The sequence below is a fragment of the Phasianus colchicus genome, chromosome Z (assembly GCF_987193195.1).
Source record: "Phasianus colchicus chromosome Z, bPhaCol1.hap1.1, whole genome shotgun sequence".
NCBI lineage: Eukaryota > Metazoa > Chordata > Aves > Galliformes > Phasianidae > Phasianus > Phasianus colchicus.
Genome location: NC_143476.1, coordinates 37,229,026 through 37,254,603, shown reverse-complemented (window position 1 = coordinate 37,254,603; position 25,578 = coordinate 37,229,026). Strand labels below are relative to the sequence as shown.

General features: G+C 39.0%; 1 protein-coding gene and 1 long non-coding RNA gene across 9 annotated transcripts in view; one reads left to right on the top strand and one right to left on the bottom strand.

The window, feature by feature from the left end:
* The window catches only part of LOC116239745 (atrial natriuretic peptide receptor 1-like), a 56,119-nt gene extending 43,094 nt beyond the window's left edge, over positions 1-13,025 (bottom strand). For 2 of the 8 annotated variants that reach the window (XR_016461597.1, XM_090131286.1), the window contains exons 1-4: positions 12,935-13,025; positions 7,017-7,151; positions 4,055-4,158; positions 2,850-3,960 (exon numbers count right to left, since the gene is read on the bottom strand). Coding sequence is in view for 7 of the 8 variants with exons in the window: in XM_090131286.1 (XP_089987412.1) it covers positions 2,850-2,864 (15 nt within the window). In the remaining variant the exon portion in view is untranslated. Of the gene's footprint in view, positions 1-2,849; positions 3,986-4,054; positions 4,159-4,980; positions 5,118-7,016; positions 7,152-10,373; positions 10,448-12,934 lie in introns of those variants that run through there. The other 6 variants (XM_090131285.1, XM_090131282.1, XM_090131283.1 and 3 more) reach the window with 6 other exon arrangements.
* Positions 13,026-14,147: 1,122 nt separating this feature from the next.
* The window catches only part of LOC149912869 (uncharacterized), a 42,883-nt gene continuing 31,452 nt past the window's right edge, over positions 14,148-25,578 (top strand). The window contains exon 1 of the long non-coding RNA XR_016461598.1: positions 14,148-14,281. This is a non-coding gene — a long non-coding RNA (uncharacterized LOC149912869). The remainder of the gene's footprint in view (positions 14,282-25,578) is intronic.

Below are 25,578 nucleotides of genomic sequence, written 5' to 3'. Positions count from 1 at the left end.
AACTGGGTCAGTATTTTTTCCTCTCACCCTCCCTTTTCTCATCTATTCTGGCTGCAAAAATCACTTGCATTGAAGTAAGAACTGTGTTCATGATATGGTACAGTAAGGCTCCAATCATCAGATCAAGAACCAACATCTCATTTTCTCTAGAGTTCTTGGTAATTTGATTAAAAGACTGAAAATTGGCATAAGTTTTGTAGTAGGTTGGTAGCTTCAGAAATACTGAGTATTGAGAACGTTGAACTGAGACCAAATTACATTGTGGTTAAATGCTGGAGTGCAGAAAGCAAGCTCCAGTGCCTTGCATAAAGCACATCATCACATCACCATGTGTATCTTTAGATTTCCCTCACTCCCCGAAATGCTGGAAGTTGGAGAAAACTACAAAGAAAAAGGCCTTGGGCTAAAAGTATGCTAATCAGAAAATAAAGAGGTAATAACATATTTGTTCCAAAAGATCTGAAAGCTTAATGCTAGATGATTAATCTTTGATGACAGTTTAACTCAATTGCTGCAGAATGAACAAACAGTTACACAGTTTACACAAAGGAATAGAGCTGGAAGGCAGTGTGAAAGCATGACAGAGTTTTGTGATAAGGTAATTAGGGGCATTGAAAATTATAACTAGAAAAATGCTTCTACAATCTAGAATGTTATACACTTTACAAATTCACACAAATCTCAAAAATGCAAATCACATTCATCAGTAAGGTGACAGGTAGTCTTCTCTGGACTCTCAAGTTGCTTAACAAATTTACATTTTATAAATACATTCCTTAGGCCCATTACAGTGTGTAGAGAATCACAGAAAGGTTTGTTCTGCAGCTGCAGCAGTGTTTAATCTGCAGCACTACTTTACTACTGCAGCACTATTTAATTCATCTAAAAAATGTTAGAAAAAAAATCAGAACTCAAAGGATGAAGTATCAAGTACATTCCCTGTCAATTGTGCGAACACTGTTGTCTGGGATATATTGCAAACGTGACATACTTCTCTTTAAGAATATACACTACTGTCTGTTCAGAAAATTGATTAATACACAAGCTGCCATGGAAGGTATGCAAACTTTTAGGATTTTCATTGTGTACAAGAATCTATCCTTTTCCCAATAAGAAGGTAGAAGGAAGGATGACATCTGGAATTTCACAACCAGAATACTCACAACGAGAAATCTGGCAAGCAATAATGATTCTCTAGCTGGAAATTCTGTTGATTGAAAACTTCAGAACTGGATAAGAAAAAAAAGACTGCAGTTCTCATAGAATCAAACAGGAACTTCCTTTCTAAGTGATCCAGGTTAACCTTCAGAATTTCTTAGCCTAAGTACATAACTTAAAAGAGATTTTTGCAAGAGATTTGCTTGAATTAATCATGGGTTTCTGCTACTGTAATGCAGAATGTCAACGCCAGAGTTGTTCAAAAGGCATTCCAAAAGCCTGAGAATGTGAGAATCTTATCCTACTTCAGTTTGATAGGATGACTTCCTGAGAAGCTTAGAAGACTAGGTCCAAGTTCAGCACAGAATAATTCTGTTTGGAAAGAAACTGAGTAGAACATCTCTGATGTTCTCAAATGCCTCTCACATTCAGTACTCCCACACAGGCAGAAATGTCATAAATGTTTGTAGTCCTAGAGAATGAGGTAACTTAGCTATTGTTAAGATCTGCTGGGAAGGATCTTGGTGTCAGAGAGTGATAGCAGCAGAGGGACATTTCTGTTCTTTACAGATACCTTGTTCCTTAGGTACACTGATCACTCCACAGGTTGCAGTGACATTTGAATGAAATTTACATTTTGCCTCAATTAGGTTTTTCTCTCTTCCTCCTTTCTCACTGCATGACTCATTTCTGTTTACAGAATTCTTGAATGATTTTCTGACCATATTTTTATCCACTTTAGTGTTGCAAATTTATTGACATTTCAAAAAGACACCCTTATATGCCACAGTAGCCTTAGTATTCCTAGGAAGTCATGAGACCAGGAATTCCTAACTGATACTGAGATGTCAATGACATCGGGATCTTTTTGTCCTATGCCAGTGAAGAATAATTTGGTCTTCTGGATAATATCTTTGGATCAGACCAAAAATGAAATGGGAAGCCCAAATTATTCCCTGAAGTCATGATTATTTTTGCATATATCAAACTAGACATATTTTTGCTTGACTTCTTTTTAATAATCTTCAGTATGATCTTTATCCCTTCAATGGTAGCTTAGTCCAATGATTCACTAGTCTTCCTTGTAAGAAAGCATTTGTAATGTTCAACCCCTTTCTATGTTGCCGTAATTTCAGCTTAGAACATGGAGAACAGTTAACACAGTCCGATTTGTACACCAGGACTATAAGACACTCTCATACTGTAATTAAAATAAATATCACAACTCCTAGAAAAATATAGGAAACATTATTTGCTTAATATTCCAGTCTGTCTGCTAAGGGAAGCATCATCTCAATGAATTTTTTAAATCTGTGCATCAAGTGGAATAAACTTGGTAGATGTCCAGTTTGGCATAATTCCATTTTACATACTGTTTTGCTGCTAAGTAGTTGTCTTTTGGGAGATGCTGAGGTTTTTCAACCTCTGCTGAACCTGAAAAGATTTCCATGCCATTCAAGATCCTCTGCTTCTTTTAGTACATTACTTTCTTTGCTAAAGGCAGATGTGTTTTCCTTGACAGAAAACACAGGAGAGCCAGCAACTCTATTCCTGCCACGTTTAGCACCCAGAGATCAATCTGATATTTGCACTGTAGCTTTGACACAAGGCACAGTGACTCAAGAGCTGGCAGAAGAAACAGAAAAGAAAATTGAACTGAATTTGAAAGCTAAATATCCAGTGTGCCTTACCTGTTGGGATAACATAAGATATGCTTTTGCAGGCAGCTATCACCTGATGTAGTACTCAGCCGCACTTTGAAATGCCCAGCACACATCTTTGCTTTTTCCAATGATATGCTAGGTCCAGACTTAGGAACCTGAGGAGAAACTCCAATGAAAAGCTTAGGGATATCAAGTCATTATTATAAAGATAATTTGTATTTTCTATGGTCTTACTTTTATTGCCTTAGGCAAGTGGCTGTTTAGCTTTTTCTACTGTCGTTTGGTATCTCTCTCCTTCAGAGAGCATGCACTGTCATTACTGCTTTCCAGAAGAGACAAGCTAAGTAGCTGCACAGAGTGTCAGAATGATTCTGCAGTTATATATTCTTTGCTCTACTCTGTTAGGACTCAGATAGGACTTGAGCTGTGTTTTCTCACTTATACTTCCCTCATTCCCCTTTGTATAATACCTTGATTACTAAGCTTCTTAAAGCAGACATCTTGTAGGAGATTATCAAAGGCACCAAAAGTAGCCAAAAGCCTGATGTCCACTGAGTCTCCCTATGGTATGCCACTTCTTTTTTGGAATAACCTCATCTCCTCTTTGTGTGTTTGATGAGTAATAAAGGAGACACTAAGAATCTTGATAGAGGTTATCAGGACCTGAGTTTATCTCTCCCTCCTGAAAGCTATGCTGCCTGGACTTAGCAGCTATCCTCCTTTGAAGTGATGTGAGGAAGAGCTGTTTAACAAGCCCTAACAGAAGCTCTCCACCTTTCTCTGTTAAGCTGCTTTGAGGCTGGGCTTTCATGCCTGCTTTCTTACAAAGCAGTATTTGTAGTATTTGCTCATACCTGACGAGGTACCCTCTCAATTTGAATCCTGACCCTGAACCATGGACTTTACTTCAGAATTCTCTCATCACCTTGGACTTGCCTGGAAAGTTGCACTCTTGGCTTACACTGTTTAGAATCTCCAGTCCTTTCCTGCTTGCTCAGTTTCAGCACTATGGCCCGCAATCCAGTCTGGAATGGCACTACTATGACTGGCTTCCTGTCACATGTAGCTTCTGCACCTTCCTTCCTTGTGGAGGATTCTTCCTCTGTGGCTCATTGTCAAGGAGATCTTAGCTGTAATGCTACAGAAAAAAATATATATATATTCTGAGGAAAAAATGCAGTAGAGTAAAATTCTGCTCAGAGAGGAAGAAAACATAAATGTTTTATCAATACCTCTCTACTTTTCATCATCTCCATTTCTTTCATCCTCAAGTCTTTGGTATATTTTCCTGAACTTTTTCTAAAAGAAAGAATGGCTTATAGCAAACACTTATTCTCTACAAAAAAAAAAAAAAAAAAAAAAAAAAAAAAAGTTATTGATTACATTTTAACTAGGTAATCATCATACAAAATTCTATGTAGAATTAACTTCATACATTGAGACTTTCTGGGTTTTTTATAGTATTTTAAATAAACAATACTATTACTTATTTATTTTGCTTCCCAAGCATACTGCTCCCCTATAATATCTGCTTCAGACTGGCAGTGGATTTAGAAGTTTTTACTGAATTTATAAAAGCATTTTCATTTTTTAACTAGCTCTATTACATTATCTGACCACAACCAATTGTCACATTAGAGCATGGCTAGCAGGTCAAGGAGGTGATCCTTCCCCTCTACTCTGCCCTGGTGAGGCCTTTCTTGGAGTACTGTGTCTAGTTCTGGGCTAAAAAATGACAGTACAAAAATGACAGGATCTCCTGGAAAGAATCCAGCAGAAGGCCAGAAAGACAGTAAAGGGCCTGGAGCACCTCTCTTATGAGGAAAGGCTGAGCAATGTGGGTCTGTAACGCCTTGAGAAAAGAAGACTTGGGAAATCTGATCAATGTGGGTCCGTAACGCCTTGAGAAAAGAAAACTTGGGAAATCTGATCAATGTTTATAAATATCTAAGGTATGGGAAGCAAAGGGACAAGGCCAGACACGGCGCGTGGCAATAGGATAAGTGGAAACAGACACAAATTGAAGCATAGAAAGTTCTGTACAAATGTGCGTAAGAACTTCTTCACAGTAAGGGTGACTGAGCACTGGAACAGGCTGCTCAGGGAGACTGTGGACTCTCCTTCTCTGGAGATATTCAAGACCCACCTGGATACCTACCTGTGCAACCTGATGTAGAGAGCCTGCTTTGCAGGGGGGTTGGACTAGATGATTTCTGGAGGTCCCTTCCAGCTACAATTCTGTGATTCTGTGATTAATTCATAAAATCACTCCCCAAGGACAAGCAGTATCTTCTCCTCATGACAAAAGGGAGTTAAAGAGTCAGGCTACTTTTTGAAAGGTTAGAAAAGCTAGATATGCCATAGAGACACAAGAACAAAGGAAATAAATTGCTCTTCTACCAACTCCTACAGAAAGCAAGGCTTCACAGGGATTGTGAGACTTGTTCACTTTACTTTTGGAGAGCAAACATCTGGACTGTGAGGACTGAGAAGTATGGATCTTGAAATGAGCTTGATGTTAGAAGATTCTATGTTTAAAGAGAGAAGGGGTATATGAAAACCTGAATGCCCAAGGAACTGGTGTGCATCTGTACTGATGAGGAAGATATGCCATTTTAATGGTGGTTTGGTATGAACTCATTAGCACTTTGAGTGTGACTCATGAGGACTATTATAGAATATTTTAGAGATTTTTCCCCTTTATATTTGAGCAGAAGGATGCTTTTCATCTCTGGTTCGGCTATTTCTGATAGCTAGGGCATATTTCAAGGCATTCTCCATGTTTCATGCGGGGCTTATGAAAAGACTATTTTTACCACATGACTATTAGCAAGTCTCTCCAGCCCTCCTGCCTCCCTCAGGGTCAAATTCTCCCCTGAAAATGCACTCTGATTATGTAAGAGATATAAATTGAAATTCCACTAGGGAACTGTAGCTAGGGTAAATCTGAAGAGAAGATTACTTGTATGGTTTTGGTTAAGCACAAGTGGCTCATTCTTTTAAATAACAGTTATTTTTGTTCCCTCTGATGTACCAGTGGTTCAGTACATGTCCTCATAAGTTCAGTTCTTACACCAACTTACACCTTGTTCTGTTTCAGAAAACAGTGAAGAAGAAACAAATCTATTTGAATTAGTGAGCTTTTATGATAGAGGTACACCTGTTTTTATTATGAATAGAATGTATTTAAAATCTGAATTTTCTATAGAATTTCTTTCTTTCTGAAAAGCAGTCTGAAAAGCACTTTTTTACCTCTCGTCATGGAATAAGCATGGAATACCACTCCTCTTTGTTCACAGTGTGTAGCCAGTGAGACAGTGAGATTCTGACTTCCTCAAGAAGCAACACTTCTTATTGTGTACTTCAGATGCACTTTTGTTTAAAAAAGAAGTCATGTTATGTAAGATGATCACATACCATACATGGTGGCATGCTGTAGTGTATATATTGTTACTGTGCATGGAAACCAGGATTAAACAGCTTTGCTGAGTATGCAGAAGTGACGGTTTTGGGGTATAAATGTCAAAACTTTGAAAGAAGAAAAAGAGAAATAAAATTTTCACAGTTGCAGAGGCTTGTATGACATACAAGCACAGAACAGCAAGCAGGATCAATGACTAGTGCTGCAAGGATAACAGTTTACATGTGCCTGGCATCATACAGTAAGGAATTACTTGTACTTCTGTGTTGAACAAATGTGTTTCACTGGATTTCTGGGCTGAAAGTGACCTTGATAGGATGCAGATATACTCCAACTGTTTTGTTATGCTGTTCTCTTTTTATGAATGTAGTTTCTGTAGCCAAATGAAACTAGCTGACAGTAATAGATTTCCTGAGTACTGCCCACTGGCACAGTAGAAGACTGCAACTGTGCAACTGCCCTGTGATTTCTTGAGATCTAGGTACGTGGCAATGAGAATTCATGCAGAATGATACTTGAGAGGAAAGCACAGAAGCAGGTAGAGGTGAAGGGTTTACTGATCCACTCTGAAGAACTGTGACTTCTAACACAGAATAAATATCAGTTTGGTCTGATTTAACTGAGAAGGACAAAAGAACCTTAAAGGAAAAATGAGGCTCAGCTGCCATGGAGGAATGGGGAAGTGCTGCTCAGAATTATGAGATAAGTAGTAACTGTTCATTAAATGTATGAAATGAACCAGAGTGACAAGAGCCAGGCATATCTGGACTTACCTCATGATGTCATGTAGAACATCTCCCCTGGCTTTTGTGAGATCTGGAACTGATGTTGGCTACTGCCATCTTCTATATTGAAACCAGAGTCCGTTTTCCATGTAAGCGTGCTGAAATTGTTGGCTTGTCTTATATCTACAAGGAGTAAAGACACTTGTTTACTAAATTGAATCTCAGATACTAGGAAAAACTGCCAGGATCCAAGCAAGTAGCTTTACTTGCACATCTTTTAATAAATGTCAGGCAGATTATATTTTCTTATGGATAAAAAAAATTCTAGTCATATGCCTAATACAGATTTTTCATCCCTGGCTCTGCCTGTGTCAAGCACTCTTACTAAGGGATTTGATTTTAGACTGAAAGACTCAAATTCATACCCAGGGATATTAATATACAACAGCCAAAGAGCAAGGCAAGTTTCTACCTAGTCTGCCATGAAAAATCAAATCTGTAATTAAAGATAAATGACTATCTATGGTTAATGTGTCACAGTGGTATCTCTGGTAATGCAGGATACTTACAATTATTTTTCAAGTTTTTGTAATAATTATTTGAAAGCTTAGTTATATCAAAAAAACACATTCATTTAACTCCACTAGTTCCAGTATGAGACAAATCTCAAACATAATTCTGTATACATGACATTCCTATATTGTTACATTTCTGCCTCAGTGGTGAATTGTGTCTGAATCATTGGAAGTAACAAGAGTGATGATTAGTACCATACAAAAGAATTATATTCAAGAAGATGAATTCTCTGGAAACAAGTGTTTTATTTTAGGTTTGTCAAAGTGTAAAATGTGGAAGTAGAGATAAAGAATGAATTTGTATTACAGCAGCATATTGATAAGAAAAATCAGAATTGAGTAACTTCTATGTTTTCTTCTATTATTCTAGGTTCACAAGCCTTGAACTAGTGTTGGCTGCAGTACTACAAACTGAATTTCTATTCCATTAGACTGCACTGGGAATTCAGTGCACTAGGATATATTTCAAGCAATTTTCTTCAGAATTTTTTCCCTTCCAGATGCTATTTAGCTTTGACAAAGCTATCCCAGAAAGTACAGTTGTGTCGCACTGATTATACTTTTTTGAAGATTTTCTAACTTTTTTTTATTAGCAGTTGGCTTTTATTACTCTGACAAATTATGGGGAAAATACTGTGAATATTAATTGCCAGTGTTCATTTTCTTCTCAGCAATTTTCACTTCACTATACATTTCATAGAGTATTAGTAGCAAAATGTAGGTATAATAAATTATCAACTTATCACTATTTTTCTATCTCTAATGCCTTCTCTTTGGAAGACAGTCATATATTTTTAAGCATCTCACTTTTCAACTGGGGTCTTATTAATTTCACTTAAACATTACTTCTTCACTGCTAAGATTTTTTTTTAACATTCTTAAAAGGTTTTCAGCAACATGCATTCTGAGAGTTATTTTCTGAAGAAAACAGGAAAATGAGTTCCAGAAGATGAGGACTAGTGAAAGTAGTGTATTCCACTAGTACAAAGCAGCACTGATTTTCTCTTTAGTGGTAAGTGATCTTAGTGAAAAACATAGGCGTTCAAAAACTGTGTAGTATAAGTAGGAGAGGCACACTGAGTTTATAGCATTTGCTTTGAAGTTCCTGTAGCCCTACAATCAATTATTTGATTTGAAACAAACAAGCAGACAAAACTCTAGGTCCCATAACTAAAATTAAACAAATAATTTAACAAACAATTAAAAAAAAAACAACCAACCAACAGGCTTATCACTTTTACTTAGAGAAAAACAACAGCATGCTAAGCTAAGTTAGCCGTGCTAAGCTGTTGAAGGAGTTGATTATTTGGTTGATAATGAAACTGTGTTAAGGTCAGTTCAACCTCTTTCTCTGTAACCACAGCTCTGTGATGGCAGTACACTTTTACTGAATCTCTCCTGAGATAATGCCAAGGAGGCAGCTTACAGCACTTGTGCTGACTTTTAACATAACCTCACTTATGTAGTTGCTTAAATTAGGTCTTCTGGATGTCTGGTCACAATCAATGAGATCCTGACTTACCACAAATGAGAGGTATATGCAGTGATTTTACAAAGCAATCTATTTTTAACCCACATATACACTCAGAAGACTAATTTAAGGCACCTTCATCTTACAAGTCTATACTTTTCCTTTCCAACTAAATGATCCACTTATTTCAGTCCCTAGAGATGTCATTTCAAAAGCATAGGTCTAAAAATTTTATATCCAGGAGTAAGCTAAGGAAAGTCATTAATGGCAGACAGACCAAACTCCTTGAAAGAAAGAAAGAGAGGTGGGCAATGACTTGTCAGTAAATTGGCTGCTATCACTAACTTGGGTGATTTAAACTAAAATTATATGAGGATACCATTGCTGGCAAAAACTTAAAGGGGGTATCTATATGTATGATAACAGATTTTGAATCATTTGGCAAGTTACTTCCATTATTTTATCTAGCTCAAAAATATTTAGCATTGTGCTAACAGGACAGTATAAACCAGCAGACATGAGGAACCAGCTGGAGCTCATCTCTACCTACCATATACCTGCTCTGTCTCAGTGTAGTTTATCAAACTTCGTCTATCTTCGGTTTTCCTTTTTTAAAACAAGGCTACAAATAATTGTCTATAATCCTAAAGATTAGAAAAATGTTTTATAAAGTTGTTGCTAGGCAACCAATAAAAATAAACAGCACTCCTTACAGCTGTGAGCATGTTTGTCTATAGACAGTGGTAGCAAGTTGACATTAATTCAGTATCCAGTACGATTTTGTAGCCTGTCTCCTACAAGTAGGCTGAAATACCAGAGATTCTGAACAATTTGCAACTTCAAGTACAACTTCTAGTACCCCAATATTGTTATTAATGCAAATATTTCTGATATCAGTTAGGCTATGATAAACACTGATACAAGTGTTCATTCTTATCCATTTTCACTAATTTTTAGAAGCCAGTTTTCAGCACTTAGTAAGTAGCTTGTCTTTTCCTTACAAGCAGATAAGCAGCAGCCTTATGTCAAAGAGTCTATGTTCATAAACATATACTATATTTGCCTGATTCACAGAATCACAGAATTGCCAGTTGGAAGGGACCTCAAGGATCATAAATCTCCAACTCCCTGCCACAGGCAGGACCACCAACCTTCCCACCTAATGCTAGACCAGGCTGCCCAGGGCCCCATCGAATCTGGCCTTGAACACCTCCAGAGATGGGACATCCACAACCTCTCTGGGCAGCCTGTTCCAGCACCTCACCACTCTCTCTGCAAAGAATTTCCCCCTAACATCCAACCTAAATCTCCCTTCCCTCAACTTAAAACCATTTCTCCTTGAGTCCTGCTGTCACTCACCCTTTCAAAGAGTTGATTCCCCTTCTGTTTATAGGCTCCCTTTAGGTACTGAAAGGCTGCAATGAGGTCACCCCGCAGCCTTCTTTTCTCCAGGCTGAACAAGCCCAGCTCCCTCAGCCTGTCTTCATAGGGGAGGTGCTCCAGTCCCCTGATCATCTTTGTGCCCTCCTCTGGACCCTCTCCAACAGCTCCCTGTCTTTCTTGTACTGGGGGCTCCAGACCTGGACGCAGTATTCCAGATGGGGCCTCACAAAAGCAGAGTAGAGGGGAACAATCACCTCCCTGTCCCTGCTGGCCACCCCTCTTTCGACGGAGCCCAGGATACCATTTGCTTTCCAAGCTGCAAGGGCACACTGCTGGCTCATATTAAGTTTTTCATCTATCAAGACCTCCAGGTCCTTCTGCACAGGGCTGCTTTCAAGGACCGCTCCTTCCAGTCTGTATAAATGCCTGGGATTCCTCCGGCCCAAGTGCAAAACTCTGCTCTTTGCCATGTTGAACCTCATCAGGTTCACCCGGGCCCACCTTTCTAGTCTCTCGAGGTCCCTCTGAATGGCATCCCTTCCTTCAACTGTGTCGACCACACCACTCAGCTTGGTGTCATCAGCAAACTTGCTGAGGATGCACTCAATTCCGTCATCGATGTCATTGATAAAGATGTCAAAGAGCACCGGTCCCAAGACAGACCCCTGGGGGACGCCGCTCGTTACCGGCCTCCACCTGGACATAGAGCCATTCATGACCACCCTCTGTCTGCGGCCTTTCAACCAGTTTCTTATCTGAAGATGTCCTATTATCTTAGGAGTTTTACATTGTTCTTTATTTTTAAAACGAGACAGTGCTGAACTAAGAAAAAGCTCTCTTCCCTGCATTTTGTAGGAGCTTACCAATAACTTCTTTTGGCCATCATGTATCTGATGTCACTGTCTTCCCCGAACATAAAAAATAGCAAGGATCAGTTATCTATTTTGGACAAAAATAAAAGTTCCTTCAAAACAACTTCAAACTTTTCTTCAACCCTTGGTTGATGTGATCACTTTGATAATCCCTACTACTTTAAATCACAGAATGATAGAATGCTTTGAATTAGAAGGAAGTTTTAAAAAGTCCTCAGGTTCCAAACTCTTTTCTGTGGGCCTAGCCCCTGAGCATTCCCAGGGGTGCAGCATCCACAACGCCTCCAGACAACCTGTTCCAGTATATAAACACCTTCATAACAAAGAACTTCTTCCTAATTTCTAATCTAAATCTACTACCGTTTAGTTTAAAACTGCTATTCCTAGGCCTATCACTACACATCTTCATAAAGAGTTCTTCCCCACCTCTCTTGCAGCCTTTTTTTATGTATTGGAAGGCTGTGATGTGGTCTCCTCAGATCCTTCTATTCTACAGTCCAAACAATCACAAGTCCCTCAGCCTTTACTCATAAGAAAGATCCTCTAGCTTTCTAATAATCTTCATGGCCTTCCGCTGGATCTGCTTCAACAGCTCCTTGTCTTGTGTGGGGGCTCCAGACTGGGCACAGTACAACAGATGTGGCCCCACAAGGGCAGAAGAGAGCGGGAGAATTATCTCTTTCATCCTGCTGGCCACACTTCTTTTAATTCACCAGTACACCCAAGTCTTTCTTTGCTGGGCTGCTCTCAGCCTGTACTGATGTTTGGGATTGACTCCACCCAAATCATAACTCTGTAGTCTCAAGTATTCTGTTGACCATGTGAAAAGGAAGCACTGTATGTTTTACACATAACCAGAACATGCTACTATTTTCTGTACAATGTCCCAAACAGAAAACATTGAAGGAAGCAAGATTAAGCATAAGGAGCACATTTAATGACATTAAACATCACAAAATTTCACTCATCCTCTAAAATAGAAGAAATAATATTGTTCTATCACGAATATGAATACAGTTCCTTCCATTCAATGTAGCACTTCTAATGGGTATTCAAAGCAAGAAAAAAAATCTCTTGAGAAAAAAAGTCAAATTATGCACATTGGCTTTGTGGCGAATCAAAAATGCAAATTATAAAATGTATTGTTTCTGTGGTTGCTGTGATGCCTATGAGATTGGAAGCTGAAACACCTTAAAGTATTAGCAATTAAAGTGTTGTCCCTTTCATACAGTGTCCATAGATTCTTGAGAACACAGAGCTTCTTAGAGATTTGGTAGCATGTGAATTAAAAGACTAGAAAGGAAAAACATATTATATTGCGTTTTCATTATTCAGTTTCAGTACTGACTTTAAGGAAATATAAAGTGTCTACAAAAACTAGCAGATGTGTCAGTCAAATATTAAGAAAGCAAATTATTTGTTTAACTAAGTCAAGTCACATAAATTAAACTGGTTCTCAAGATACTGCATAAATTTCTTTGCAATATTGTGCCTTGAAAACTAGTTCAAAGCTTTATAAAGAATGAATGACAGCAAAGGAAAAACATTCAAAAACATGGGAGACACTGAACAAGTTACCTGACACCAGACGGACTTTCCAAAGAATAACTAAAAAAATAATAATAAAATAAACAGAAAATCTAGAAATATCTGTCAACAATTTACCACTTCTGCAGCCGTCAGGTGATTTGCTGATTCAGAGGCTGGCAATCCTGACCACAAGGCAGAGGATTGGAACTAGATGATCTTTAATGTTCCTTCCACATAACTGTAGGGTTTTATGATGCTATGACTTCCAAGACTGATTTTGTTTGTTTGCTTGTTTCCTTGGCAACTTTTTTTTTTTTTTTAATTTTATTTTTTTTCCCCTGACAGAATGATAGTTGAAACAGTCAGAATTATCAAATGGAAGCTGCATCTGACGGACCCGGAGTTATTCAGCAGAAGCTGATAGCTGTGGCAATCCTTAACTGCCACCTGCCGGTTACCAAGTTTACTGATTGTCACAAAGCCTTTAATTTTAAACCACCTACAATAAGAGATTATGTTGCTTTGATTAGATGCTGAATTTAGTTCTGTAAAAATTAATGCACAACTCTTTGAAATGAGACAGTTTGCTGCTGATGAAGTTTGTTTTGTATTCAATGAACAAATGTCTGCATCACAAGCCACCAGCAAACCTGGAGATGCAGGGTTGCAGAGAGGAGCTCCAACATATGGTGGAGATGCGATGTGATTGGATTTTTTTTGTTTGTTTGTTTATTTGTTTTATTTTTTTCCTTCCCAGAGCTACAGCAAGGCTTCATGTTGAAAATGAGGATAGATTGTGGAAAACACTTCCAGAAGGCAGCGAAGTTTGTATCTCAACACTGACACATGCATGAAAAAAAAAAAAAAAAAAAAAAAAAGAGAGAGAAAAGAAAAAAAAGGAAAAAAAAAATTCAAGTCACCCAACATTTTCTAAGTTTTAACTGGCTATAGAGTGATCAGGGGTGAGGATCTTGCCCAGATTCCTAGTCTTTTCCCTTAGCTGTCATGTTTCTCATGCTTTCAGCACGGTGGCAGCCAACGGAGGCAGTGGAAATCCCGCCACCCGCACGCCTCCCTCCCGACCTTTTCTTCATTTTTACTTCGAGGGGGTGGGGGGGGGAGGGGAGGAGGGAGGAGGGAAAGGGAAGGGGAATGAGCCTCTAATTTGCTGTCAGGACAGCTTCATGAAGCATCCAACCACCAGCAGATGGCAGATTTGCACAACAAATTGCTTCCCCCTGGCTCCCTGCTGCCTGAAGGAAGATGGCGGTCTGGGGCGAATTGGGAAGATGGCGACGGGCGGCGTGAGGCGTCCCTGCAGGCAGCTTGCGCTGCCCGACCTGCCTTCGGTCTCCGGGAACGGCTGGCTGGAGCAGGCAGCCTGAGTCGGCACGGGAGAGAAGGAGCATCGGGATCGCATGATTACTACAGGTGATGGAGGAGCTGGGCAGCTTCATCGTGGTCCTGCACATTGTCAGCAATGTAGGTGCTGTAGATTCTCTGATCTGGCCTCTTACCCTCTAGAATCCTGATGGCCTTTCTGGGGGTTTCCAGCTGTTGGAAGCATAGTCTCCACCTGTCCTCCATCTTGCTTTTCAGCGGCCTTCCCCACCAACCCTGGCATGGCAATCAAGTGCTGATTGCCTCAGTGGGTAAAGGATGAGCTGAAGAGAGAAATAAGCAAAAATACACCATGCATTTTAGTTATGCAGTGCTCCACAACTTTGGCTTCCTTGGAGACTGGTGCTCAGTGCCATGCAAGGTTGCCCATTCTGCACTAGGCGTGGAACTTGTGAGGCCACCTCTAGGTCAGAACTGTTCAGAGATTTGAGATCAAGACTAATCATAGAATCATTACAGTTGGAAAAGACCTCTAAGATCATCTGGTCCATCTATCAACCCATTCCTACCATGACTACTAACCCACATTCCTCGGTGCCATATACACGTGTCTCTTGAGCACCTCCAGGGATGCTGACACCACTGCTTCCCTGGGCAGCCCATTCCAATGCTTTACCACTGTTTCTGAGAAGCAGTTTATCCTATACCCAAACTGAATTTTTTCTGTTGCAACTTGAGGACATTACCTGTCATCAAAGAGGACAACCCTCACCTCACTACAACCTCCTTTCAGGGAGTTGTAGAGAATGATGAGGTTTCCCCTGAGCAAACTCAGTTTCCTCAGTTGCTCTCATAAGACTAGTTTTCCAGTTCTTTCACCAGCTTTGTTGTCCTTCTCTGGACATGCTCCAGGATCTCAATGACTTGTAGCAATGGTCCAAAACTGAACACAGTACTTGAGATGCGGCCTCACCAGTACAGAGCAATGGTCACCTCCCTAATACGTTGACTGTTAATGGGCCTCTTGTGTTTTTTCCTTCTTACTTTGGTGATATACTACATAATTCACAGCATGAAAGCAAAAATACATCAGTGCTCAACTCATTAAACTGTGTTTCAACTGATAGAGAAGGAAGAACACATCTTTCTTTTTCTCTATGTGATCTCTGTTGAAAGAGCTTGATAGTACTTACAGAGCCAAATAAATACTAGTTGCTATCACATAGTAAAATTTCCTCATGCAAGAATGTATACTGTGTGGTGTGGTCTAATTTGCACAAACTTTCTTTGAAAGAAAAACAAAAACACCAACAAAACCAAACAAAATAAACCCACAGAGGCCTTAGGTTCAGGAGTTGTCTTTTCTTCCAGATTTTCTGGAGAATTAGCAGCTGCATCAGTTCCAGTAGACTAAACCAAACAGGAACAAACAGTAAACTGGGAATATTCCCTTCATAGAATACAAATACAGGTCTGGTATCAAACATACAGTAACTTATCCTGGATGGTATTGCTGAAGTAACACATGATAAAAACATCAGTGTCTTCTCTCCAGCTCTATCATAAACATGTTTTTTAACTAGGGCACCCATTAGAGAGTATTTTGGCCCTTCATTTTCTGGCCTCTTTCCAGAGAAATGTCCCAAAAGAGGATAGAATTGCTCAGTAAAACAAAGACCTGAAGTGCAGTCCTTAATTTTTTTTTTTTTTTGCTGTGGAGCATATTGATAATTTCCCCCTCTAAGGTGAACCAGGCTGCTCCTGTGGCAGTTTCCTTATGCTTGGCTAGCATTTTTCTCAGCTGATGCTATGAGAACAAATTGGTGATTCAGGTTTCACACTTAAAAACCCTGCAATTCTGGAAAGGTATGGATATATTGCTCGTGAAAACTCAGGAAAATAGTATTAAGATGAATGGTATCCAGTTAGCACTACTGTTTACTAGTCAGTAGTGCAATTGCTCGGGATGATTAAGGGGTACTAGCTGTCTGGCAGTCTCTCAGATGCTACTGTTCACTATTCTTGTTGTAATGTGGACGGTCTCAAGGCAGAGCTGCAGATTGTGGTACCTCAGAATCATAGACTCATAGAATCATTAAGGTTAGAAAAAAACGCTAAGATTATCTAGTCCAACTTCCCACCTACCACCAATATTGCCCACTAAACCTTGTCCCTTAGTGCAACATCTACATGTTTCTTGAACATGTCCTTCAGGGACACTGACTCCACCATCTCTCTGTGCAGCCGGTTCCAATGACTGACCCCTCTTTCTGAAAATAAATTCTTCCTAATATCCAATCTGAATCTCCCCTGGAGCATGAGAGGAACCTTCCCCTCAGTTTATGAGATAAATTAGGGTATTTCACAGTGTACATGTCAATACAGTCTGTAAATTGTGGCAGTGTGTCCCCAGCTGATTCTGCTATACAAATAAAAGTGTCAGGACAGTCCTGGAGATAAACGTGAAGCTGCAGAGCTTTTCTAGCAGCTGGAAAATGCTTAATTAGTCCTAAATTTAGCAACCTTTAGCACTGCTTTTGAGTATGCAATCATCACAATTGTGTTTTCTGTGTTTTCAGTACTATATAGATAAGTATACATTACTTCTTAAACTCATAGGAATTGCTAAGTTACATGTTGTATATATGTGCTCTGAAAAATATAAATTAAGAGCTAGACAAGTACTAAGAAAACAATCTTTTTCTCATTTGCTGGTAGCTGATATAATGTCCCTATACATGCTCTGAAAAAACAGGTGATTATTGAAGGAAAAAGACTTAAGCAGCTATGGAAACACAGCTGCCACATGGATATGCCCACAAGAAGTCTTAACAGTCCCTTAGCTTTGCTTACATTTTATTATACCACAGTCTCAGATGTTACATAACTTCAGATATGTGACTAATATGAGTGGTACTACATACAGAAATGTGTGACTCTGCTTGTGTTGCATTTTTAATGTTGTCTTAATCATAGGAGGACAAGGAAATTTTCTGTGCAAGTTTAAAGCAAAACATTAATTGCCTGTCTGATAACCAGTTTTTTCTGTTGCCAAATGCTCATCACTGGAGATGTAAGACAAATATACAATATAAAGAACTGCATGCTGTATATGACTGTACGTGTGCTGGGCTCCTCTTTGACAGATAGCTAATATACCTGGAGTATGGTGATCCTGCTGCCTGGCTACTGAGAAGGGGAAGCAACTGTTTAGAAATAAATCATTTACGTATCTTAGTAAATACCACTGGATAAAACAAAACAGCTTGTAAGTGTGAGTGAATTTGTATTTCATTTTACTCTTTGGTAAAGAATTAAGTATGTGGCAACAGTTTCCTGTAACATTACTCGTACATCAAGATACAAAATTTTAGCTAGATTTATTTAGTGATTTCTCACTTAAAAAAAAGTGAGAATCAGTACTAGACAAAATGTTCCAAAAGTCTTTCAATGAAAACAATTTAAAATGCATTTGTTGGATAGTGGCAGACCAAGACTGCATCCCATAATGAAATTACAGCATGTGCTGATCATTTATCCTTGTTCCCTGTCAAATGGTAAAAATTATTATGATTTTCATGACTACAGGCCTGCTTGGGCCAAATTAACTGACTCAGTTCATTTCAAATGGGCAAGCAAATAGCTGCTAGATAATGACAGCTTTCAATTTCTGCTAAGATAAATTGGAATCAGCTTGTCACTTTAGAAATCACAGGGCAAAATAATTCTATTTAAAATGATACTTCTAATCTGCTCAAAAAACTTCAAAAAGTCAAGGTTACATTTCCAGTTGCCCTATTAATTATTTCTAGAAAATGCTTACATTCCTGTGTACATGAGATATGCTTGAATCCATGCAGATATGTATTCAGAGTTGTTTGATCTGTACATCCAAATGTAGTTTGAAAAAATGTATCAAACTTGTTCAACATAATGACTGTCTTGGGTGTGAGCATTTTGGCAGTTTTTTTCATGAAACAGTGAGTTGGGCTTGAAGGTTCTTGTTTCATTTTAAAAGAGGGCTCAGGGATGCCCTTCACACACACGTCTGTGAATATTATAAAACTAGCACAGTCACCAAGTTACTTAAGTAGTGCATTTATGTATCTTCCACACCATCTGAATTGTTTTTCTCCAGGATATGGCAGCATTGGAAATTCTCTGATTTTGAATAGTAAAATGCAAATAGGTTTTTTATTTCAGGATGGTAATATGTTTGACATAGTCATGTCACTTTGTTTAATTCAAACTGATGGCACAGTGTTTGGCTGAGGTAACATCGCAACCAAATTACTGGATCATTGCCTTTCCTTTTGGGTTCTGCAGAGAGCAGAGGAGTAACTCTGGGAATAGATTTGTTTTCCTCCTGCCTGCTCGTGGCCCGCAGGAAACATGTGCTCCAAACTATCTGGACTTTAAGAGGCAGTCAGAGTGAAAAAACACAGCTATCATGATGAGAAAGGCCAAGAGGTGTACTTACTGTTAGTCCACTTACTGCGTAACAATTCAAGCCATGCCTGCCCTCAGGTAAGGTTGCCATTCAGTTTAGAAAAGTGAGGAACCCGTCAATTCTGGCCAATTTCGTGATGCCCTGTCTCTGCACATGACTTAGTGTCACACAGTTATACCCCATTGTGAAGATATTCTGAGAAAATATTCTTTCTCAGAGCTGTTCCCATGAGTCTTCCATCTGTACCTCCTGATGGGCTGTCACTTTCCCAGAGAGGGAAAAACACTTAAGTGCCTAAATTTTGACCCTGCCTAGTGAAGTGAATGATGGGTTGAGGTAAAGCTGCTGCTGCTCGGAGTGCTGCCATAAAATCAACTCTGTCAAACCCCTTACTCCAGTTCTCTGTTTTCTTTACAGGTTCTCTGAAACCAGGCTTCCTTTGATGCATTTTTTTTTTTTTTCAACATGTTAAGCTTGCTTCTCCAGCTCACTTAGTCTGCTGCATCATTTACTGCGATAGCACAAGTAGTATTTGTCTAACACTGAGCTCCTGAAACTTCTGTGGTTTCCTAAACCACAGCCTTCTAAACTGTGGCCTTACAAGACTCAGTAATACAGTAAAAATTGAAACAGTGAACAAGCAAAACCTGTGTTATCATCAAATGAGCAACAGAAACAACCCTTACATTACAAAATAAGCAGTTTCTGAAAATCTGCTTTAAAGAACTCACCATCCTGAACAGCCAGATGACATCTGTACAATATTGTCTCAAAAGACCTTGATTTTCTTGCTTAAAATTAAAAACTTAAGGGGAAAAGCAAACCAACAAAAAAGCTCTTTACTAAGATTTTACTTCCAGATTAGCTAAGTCCCAAAATAGGTCCCAGTGGTCTAAAAAAGATACATTCTAGGGTTTAACCTTAATGTAGATTTTTATTTGCTTTTGATTTTAAGTGAGAGTCTAGACAGTATAAAGCAAAGCTATGCTTTCCTGTAACAAGGAACAGATCAAAGGGAGTTGCAAAAAAAGAAAAGGGGCTGGGGAAAGTAATGCAAAACAAAATCCTGTTTTGCAATCTGGAACAACTGTTTGCCTTTCAATGAATCAAGGTACAATTATTGGACCTGAAAAGCACAAAATGCTTTGTCACAAGTGCAGGACTCATTCTTGCTGTATTGGTAGTTGCTGTAACTCTATCTGGAAGCATGTATTAAATTTTAAAGATTTCTCTGAAATAATTTAAAATGCATAAGTAACAGGGATTCCTGTGTGTAGCATAAGTAGCAGAGACTTCAGGGCTCGTGACATCTGTTTAATCACTTGCTGTATGCAGAAGTGCTCCAGTAAAACTACAGGTTATCTGTTAAATTCAGTTGTGTGACAGTTCTCCATTCCACCGATCCTTGCAAATTTATCTCAGATACTGGCATTTCAGATGTCAACAATTACTTCTTCCAACCACAATAAAACATGGTCCCTTGAAAACACAAAAGGTTTTTTGAATCTTCGTGACCTGTACAACAGCAAAAAAATCTGTTCCCAAGCCTTATGACAAATACAGAAGACAAAACTCTATCTGAATGCTTGAATCTAATAAATAAAACCCTACATTGACATCTACAATCTTGCAAGCCGCTGAAAACCTGTTAAAATCTAGTTTCTCACCCCCAAGAAACAGATTATGCGTTCAGGTTTTGGATGAAGGGAGAAACTGAAACATGATTGAGAAACACGATTCAGTGTTTCTTTGCCTCCTAAGCTAAAGAAATTTTCTTTGTCAGCGTTATGAACTCATTGCAAAGCTAGTTTGGAGGAAGTAAGTAGGAAAAATGAACCTGAGCTATCATAAGTGGGCGTGAAAGCTTTATAGGGGGCTGGTCTGTCAGGCAGTGAGATAAGAGACTGTCAAAGGAATGAGAGACAAAAGTTAGCTTCCAAGATAAAGAGTGCATTGGGATGTTGTGATCAGAATGGACACTTGGATACTTAATTTAAAACCACATGGTTTCAAACTGTCTGCACTAAGAGGCACTGGGAGCCACTTGCATGAAAGCACTCACATTCAGATTTTCCAAGACTGACTTTGTTTTGAAAAGCTATGCCAAAATAGTGTGTTGTAAACATGAAGACATCTGGTCTTGTCCTTGAAGGACATTTAATACAGTGGAATTTATGATCCAAACACCAGTCAAATGTGAAAAATGGTTAAAAAGAAAAAAACATTTACTGTGTTTCTGGGTTTTGTTTTTTGTTTTGGTTTGGTTTTTTTGGAATTGAATTTAAAAAAAAAAACATTTCTGTCTGAAAGAGGTGTGAGTGCTCAAGAAAAAACAGTAAGAAATAAAATACATATTGATGAAGTGAGCCCTATAACCTTCTGCCAATGGCAGCTGCATTGTTTGTTATAATGCAGGTCTGAGTCTAAGACATTTTCCTGGAATGCGCTTGGAGCTATTGTGTTTTTCTTTCCTTATGGAAGTGAATGAGAACACTTATGTTACTGAGCTGGCCTTTAAATAAATAAATAAATAAATAAATAAATAAAATAACAACCAAGTTGGTAGATAGAGATATTTCAAGTTGTTACAAGACTCATAAGCTGTTCTCTCCTGTCATTCTCTAATTCAGTAGAACCATCCAGTTTTACTGCTTTGCCAAGCAGAAAAAGGTGGTAATTACATTTTTCTTTTCTCTTTTTTTTAATTGATGTGAGGCCAGATTACTTTTGAATTTGACAAAGGTTGTTAAGACTGGCATGTCAGTGAGGTTTGTAGTGTTTAGTTTTGTGAACTGTGTAATTTTATTTGTATTGCTCCTTCAGTAAAGATCCCAATTAAGCAATGTGTTTACATTTATGCGTAAGAGTATTGAGGGATCAGAATTTCAAATCCATACATTGATGGGAGCTTTGCTTTTAGGTGCATGCCTAACAAGCCTGAATTTGGGGACAAAAGTGTTAAAGCCAAATATATGCATTACTAAGTTCACTTCGTTGGTAATGGTCTGCATAAGCTTTTAGGATAATGTTGCTGATACGTGAAGCCTGGCTGAGGTCTGCAGGACCCAGAAAATGATGCTGTTGGATGGAAAAGTCTCAAACACAAAAGCCATTGATCATTTGCTTCAGTCACCCACCATCTCCAAGAGGGCTGAAGTATAGCCTTGAATGAGCTGCTTTCCCACAGCCATGGGTGAGAGTGGCAGCACAGATTGCAGAGGATTCAATTTTTTTTCATTGCAGACTGCTGTGGGGCATGTGCACGCATGTCCAATCACCTCCTGCCTGTATTCAGCACTGAGCATTGAAAAGCTCTTTACAGTGCTATCTATGGCTATCTATGTCTGCTGGCATATTTCTAGAGGAGGCTTTTTCTTTGCTTGCATGCAGTATTCTACTGAATGCTGTCATTCCACTGCAGAGCATTTGTCCAGCTTTGTTCCCTGTCTAATATTGCTACTCTTTACTTTTATTTAAGACCTACATAAACAAGCCTGTACCTGTTCCTTTCTTTTCTTTCATCAAAAGATGTAGTTTTCTAGTCCTTTGGCTAGTACTTTTTCTGAGGAAGGGCAGGCTTTGGATTGCATCTTGCTGTGCAAAGGAGTTAATACAAATCAAGCACTGACTGTTCCCTATTATCTCTGTGAGCATAGGTTTTTCAGGTGACATTACTGGCTCAAGGAGCTTCAAAGAAGTGGAAAAAAAAAAAACAACAACCAACTGGATTCCATATCTATGTTACTATAGAAGGACAGAATGTGTAGAACTTCTTCCTGCAGTGTTGATTATAGCTGTGAATGTGGTCATACCTGAGTCCTCGGATTTCTTTTGAGATAGGTGGCACATGCCTTCTGTCTTTACTTTTCATGTTTTGCCCTTAACGATGTAGATTTTTTCTTCCGTTTACTTCATTTCTTAACTGGTACTCTGCAACTGTGAAGGTGTCGTTTGAATAAGGCAACCACTGAAATCAGGAAAAGCTGCGCTGACACAACACTTTGTATTCCAGTACAAATAATGAGCTAAAAATATGTTGCCTGCTCTTCCTCATTATCTTCCCTTGGAATATTAATAGAATATATGCATAACTCAAAGATAATCTACTCCTCTTATCATAGCACAAAGAAGAAAGATCAGAGGACGCTGTTGTCTTGTGCTCAGTGCTTTCACAGCTAAACAGTAAAATGGGCCGTGGTATAAGTGTGGGTTAAGGACAGGATTATCAGCTCAACAAATCCTCTAGTTTGGAAAGATATTATTGCGGAAAAGCAGACATCCTCGTATGGGAACTTGCACAGAATCTGAAAGGACTGGAGGTCCCTCTCTGGTCTTCCTGACTGCTATTAAATTTATTGGACTTAAATATTCCTGAATCTTTTAATTTTTTGCTGCCAGGAATGATACTGTTGAGTACCAAAATTGAATCAAGAAGAACTGAAAAAACCTTTCCACACTCTTGTCAGGTAACATTTCAGTCTTCATTCAGATCTTTGTGGGCAAAGAATGTCTGTTTCCTAACCAAGATGCATCAGGAGTGTATTTCAAACAAAAACACTGCTTTTAAGAAAAAGAATAAAAATACAAGCATGATCTCTTTTGAATACCACTGGGTGCCAGTGTTGTCTTATATGGCAGTATCATTTCACTACATTTCTCTCTTGAATTGTTTCTGTTTGCTTTTAGCAGTGATATCAGTTCCTTCCAAGCAGTGTTTTGTCCCTTGTGTCTGACAAAGCTGTGTAATGCTTTGTAAAGCAGGGAGTCCCTTCATATTTGCTTTACCTGTTCTTCTGGAGTTCTTGGGAGGTCCCCTTCTTAACCCCACTCTTTCTTAATTGTCTTCTTAATAATGAGCGTATGAGAGTATGACTAACGTAGGCTAATGTATCAGACACTGCTTTCCTATGCTCTGAGAAATGCTTCCACTCACTGGAGGAGATTCCTGCACCAGATCACATGGGATGGCCAGGGTGGTCCTGTGACACCTCAGCACCCAGAATCCAGGGCAAAATGCCAACGAGGCTGCACCCACAATGCCACTCATTCCAGGGGATTGCTCTTCAGTGTGAGATGCTTGAGATGCAGCCTCACATTACTTGCCGTTGCCTACTATTTGTTTTCTTCACCTACCATAGCTTTCAGATTCAGTGCTTGTACTACATGATGCTACCAGCCTGATTTTAAAGGCTGCAATGTTTGTATTTAGTATTTTGTATTTAGTATTTTGGATTTTTCCAAGCACCATCAGTCTTCCCAGGAAAGGGCTATTCTCATTTATTAACATGGGAAGTGGATTCAGTTAGATCGCTCTGTTGTTTCATGCTTCGAATGATCTTTGTGTCACTCTTTTGGATGCTGTTCCATTAAATTGTTGCCTAAATATCACTGAGATTGAAAACTCTGAAAACTTTGATAAAAGCCATTGAGTGAGATAATCAAAACAGTCACACGTGTACCACATAACTGAATGTACAGTTAGCAATTAATTGTGATTTTAAGATATCACAGACATGCTTTTTTGCTATCAGCAACTGATGCATACAGTTATATCAGGAATGTGAGAATGCTATTTATTCAGTAGCTTAAAACAATCTAAATCTAGATCTGATTAAATTTCCTGGTGTTGCTCAAACTCCTTAGTGCTATATTTGTAAGGCAGTTTAGTGTGTAGGGTGTGAATAGAACACCATAAAAACATTATGTTTAATTATAATAGATGTTCTTACGGGGCACCATGCAAGGCAGTGCAACACACAGCATGTCAGTATGAAGCTTACTTTATAAGCAAATTTTTATAACCACAGCTTTTCTGGTTCTAAGTGTAAAAAAAAAAAAAGGATTTGTCTCCCTCTCCTGTCAAATCCTTCTGTTTCACAAATTTTCACAGACATATTCTTCATGTAGAAATCTGGGCTCATAAACTTTTCACTGTGAGTACCGTTTGGGATGCAGTTATATTAATTATATAATTTTACTTCTGGATAAAATTTAAGATAAAGAATTCCCATGGTGATCATGATTCCCATGGGTGATGCCATCACAGAAGAAAGGCCTTATGTTTAGAAGGAAATTAATACAGAAGAAATACCAATATGTAACTGTATTGAAGCATGCGTGGGGATGCATCTGAGCAATTGCGTACACTCATTGTGAAGGAGTTCATGAAGAAATCATAAACAATTTTTTTTTTTTTTTAATTATGGTCACTATATTTAATCAGTACCATCTTTTGTGGTTTCTTTTTTTCCTCTACAATTCTTTATTAAAATGTGCCTGCGATTGTGGCTGTGTTGTATACATTTACACTCTTGTAAATTAAACTATTAAGCTCAGCTGAGAGGACCAAAAGTTTGTTCACTAGAGCAACTGAGGACAAAACTAGTCACAGACCTGTGGATGTTTGCATGGAATCATCTTCATCCTCTTCAGTTACCCCTAGTTCACAATGTCCTGCCAGACCTGCATTGGTGATAGGTCTATTTCTCATTTTGTGATGGCCTTGGCTGCCTTATCTTGAAGTCAAAGCTGAACCATCTTTCCTGCTAGTGATGTGTCATGTGCCAGTGTCATCTTGACACTGGTAGTGGTATGCTTTAATCTCTTCCCAAGATGCAGCCTATGTGCCAAATGAACCTCTTTGCAGTGGCTCCCTCCCCAGGGCCCCATGTGGCTGAATACTTGCTTCCCAAGCTGTTCCCCATAACATCTGCGGGAATAATGTAACTTTAACAGCAGTGAGGGGCTGGACACTTAGCCACATGCTTAGCATGGTTAGACTAGCTGGCTGCCATACTGCTGCCAAGACACCAAGACTTCCTGCAGGAACGTGTCACCTGCTTCGCCCCATAGCACACTGTGGTGTGAGATGGGTGTTATGTCAGAGGCATGACAGATAGCTCGACCATCTGCTGCCCTATGCTGAGGGACGTGGCAGAGGAGAGGAGATCCTCTGGGTTCTATCTGTAATTCAGTTTTTAGTTAATTT